At 34.7% G+C, this 3,490-nt stretch overlaps 1 protein-coding gene across 1 annotated transcript in view; it reads right to left on the bottom strand.

Moving 5' to 3' along the window:
- Positions 1-3,165, bottom strand: part of LOC144435575 (putative ATP-dependent RNA helicase DHX40) — a 43,292-nt gene extending 40,127 nt beyond the window's left edge. The window contains exons 1-4 of the mRNA XM_078124160.1: positions 2,997-3,165; positions 2,114-2,260; positions 824-942; positions 110-346 (exon numbers count right to left, since the gene is read on the bottom strand). Coding sequence (XP_077980286.1) covers positions 110-346; positions 824-942; positions 2,114-2,260; positions 2,997-3,165 — 672 coding nt within the window. The remainder of the gene's footprint in view (positions 1-109; positions 347-823; positions 943-2,113; positions 2,261-2,996) is intronic.
- Positions 3,166-3,490: the final 325 nt, after the last annotated feature.

Below are 3,490 nucleotides of genomic sequence, written 5' to 3' on the forward strand. Positions count from 1 at the left end.
TGTTTATAAGGCAAAGTTAGACAGTACATAGTGCATTTTACTTTTTTAGAAATAATAGTACTGTTGGTAGATACATATATTGAACTTATAAAATTTCAAAATGACTTACCTTGGATTCATAATTAGGATTTTTTACGTCTTCTTCATTTAACAAATTACAAAAGATATTTTTTACAGGATATAATCGTCCAGGAATCTTGAACACTTTACAATTATCCCAAAACTCAGAAATTTTATCAGCATCCAAAGTTGCAGACATAATGATTACTTTCAGAGGTTGTCTCCTCTTGGATGACTTCCTTCTTTTACTAAGAAACATATCTTTCATCAAACCAAACAAAATATCCTATAGTGAGGAATATACAAAATTTATTTACTACTAAACCAGAAAGAATATATAGAGAGATTCAGTTAGGTTGCATGATGTTCAGAAATGTCACTGTGAACATAAACAAACCGTTTTGTGTTGTTGAATCTTCCTTGTTTCATCTGACAGTGATGTTGATTTGTGTGTACAGTGATATAAAATGCATCATTTTATAAGCTTGTGCACTACTGATGCCTGCATTTTGTTTTATGTAATGTTACAGTGCATGGTGAAAGATTCAGGGAACCAAGGGTAAACCATATACATTGATTCTATTGGTAGAATTTACCTACTTACTGACCATAGCAAAAAACATAGTATACTTGAGACATATGTTTAGACCATACTATGGTGTGAAAGTTGTCTGACACATTTGATAAGTTTAAACTCATGAAAGATTCACAAATATCATATTTATTAGTCTTATAAATGTATGTAAACAGAATGACATATTACCGTGTGTAGACTTCTTTCATGAGCTTCATCTAAAATAATCACACTGTACTTGGATAACTCTTGGTCATCTAAAAACTCTCTCAGCAAACAACCATCTGTCATGTATTTAATAACAGTATCTGACACAAATGTAAGAAAATGTTGAGTTATTTATATTTCACTCATTGCCACTTTTCAATGCAGAAGCCTCGAGGGATAATATGTTGGGAAGATTGTCCTCTTTATTTGTAAGAAATCATCACAGCACACAACCAACAATTATCAAATCAAGGGGAAACATACATTACACAATTTCAAAACAATCTCACAGAAAATGAATATTCACATCATATGATGAAGGTCATCTGTTCACACGTTCCTGCTACACCCTCTCTAGAGGGCGCTGTCTATTGAAAATACATAAACAGTCTAAAGATGTTTTCTATCATTCAAAATTATGCCAACTTCCAATCACCACTCTATTATCTTGGTTACTTTTACCATGGATGTAATACATCCATGCTTTTACTCAGTAATGTTGTTGGCCTTACAGAGAATTCAATACATTAAACAAGGTCAAAGGTGATAAAACCAAGTCCAAACTTGCATTTGTAGTACTAGTATTTAACAGCACTCACAGAGTGCCCTTGAAAATGACACATTTTGGTATATAGAAAAAAAATGTTTTGTTATGCAAATTTTCAAATCACTATTGTTGAACCCACTTGTCTATGATGATCCAGACAGAAACCTGGCATGACATCACATATATCCCCTTGATACCTCACGTCATGATCCTAACAGATACCTGCTACAACCATAGACCCTATACATATAATGTTGGGTCTATGGTACAACCATTCCTTGGTACAACACAGAAAATCTAACTTTAGCTTATGTCATTTTGATATCCAGACAGATACATAGGTACACCAATAGACCCTATATGTGTAGTGTAGTGTACTGTAGTGTAGTGTAGTGTCACTGTCTCTGGTACAACACAGGAAATCTGACTTGATAGCTCATGTCACAGTTCCTCTATCACTGTGACAGAGGGACTGTACTTATGTCTTGATCCAGTGCATGGTCATCTTAGTCTTTATGCTATCCTGCTTACTGCGCGCTCTACACATAGGATGTCGAATGTCCTGTATAATGTTCTACTTGTTTGTTCATTCAGACTTGTTATTGTCTTATATATATATATCACTGAGGCACAAGATCTCTCCTTATACATTCAAGCATATATCATAACCTGCTCCTATCAAATTGTCTATTGTATCTTACTTATCACCATATTCTCAGACTTACTTTTAGAAGTTATGTCATCAAATCTAACTTGGTAGCCCACTTCTTGACCCAATGTACATCTCTGTTCTTCTGCTACTCTGCTTGCTACTGAAATAGCAGCTACACGTCTGGGTTGTGTCACTCCAATCATGCCATGATTGCCATAACCTAAACAAAAAGTTATGATCATAAGCATGATTATGACCTCTACATTGAAAGGTGACTAACACCATGGATGTATTAGGTTTATATGTATCTCCCTAATACACCCATGTTTATATCCACATTTCATGCAACTTCTTTCCAGATTTCAACTTTATATTTGACATGGAGTGATATTGCTTGTTTTATTTCCATTTTCATAGATAATTTTTAAATAGATTTTATGAGGTACAAATAGAAACCCACTAATATTCTCTAAGGGATGTCTGTATAGTTGTCATTATATCACAGAAATAGAAAACAAGTTGTGAAAGAGTGGATGTGCCATTAGTTCAGTGTTTATAGTGATGCAAGCCCACACATGAGATTGACACTATAAGCAATGTAATCCATTCACACAACTTGGGTAGATCATAGACTCTACACGTGTAGGGTCTATGGGGAGATTTAATACAAGTCACTTCCTGTTTACATATGCAAATTAATCTCAGGATATGCTACAGCTGACCACAGTGGGTGGAGGGTCTATGAGCTGACCAAAATGTTATAATGTATTGAGTTATTCACCAGCGTGAAATCGTTTTCTATAATGATAATGGCTAAGATGAATGGATACGTTTTCACTGGAAAGAGAATTTTACCAAAACACATCACATGCAACTTATACAAATGTACATAGAATCGAAACCTTGGTCTTTTTTGTAATTGTAGCTAGCTTGAACATCTTATGGTAATGTTTCACCTTTCTTGTACAAAAACTGTGGAAGCTGGGTTGTCTTGCCGCTTCCAGTTTCGCCTATGATTACAACACATTGGTTTTTCTCAACTGTCTTCAGAATTTCGTCCTTGAATTTGAAAATTGGAAGTTCTTTTCTATCGGGATCTTTAAATTTCGTGTTTTTCGCCGCCATGCTGATATGCTAGTTTGCTTCTTCTTTCTCACCTCCAATACATAAGTAGTTCCTGTACATAGAAACGCACTGGGCTGGTAACTATGGCGGATTCATCCGCGTTAATTGAGTTGCACGTAAAGCGAAGTTGAATATTATTGTTACTATTAAAATTGAATGAAAGTATCATCTTTAATTATTGTAATCGAGATTCTTGTTAAACGATTAGTGAAAAAAAGTTTGACGGCTGAATAAAAATATATTTTTGATAAGAACTATTGTCCGTCAGCTGAATCGCGTATGAACTCGTTGTTATGACGAGGTGTTGCAGGGCTACTATGCTGAC

Source organism: Glandiceps talaboti, chromosome 5 (assembly GCF_964340395.1).
Source record: "Glandiceps talaboti chromosome 5, keGlaTala1.1, whole genome shotgun sequence".
NCBI lineage: Eukaryota > Metazoa > Hemichordata > Enteropneusta > Spengelidae > Glandiceps > Glandiceps talaboti.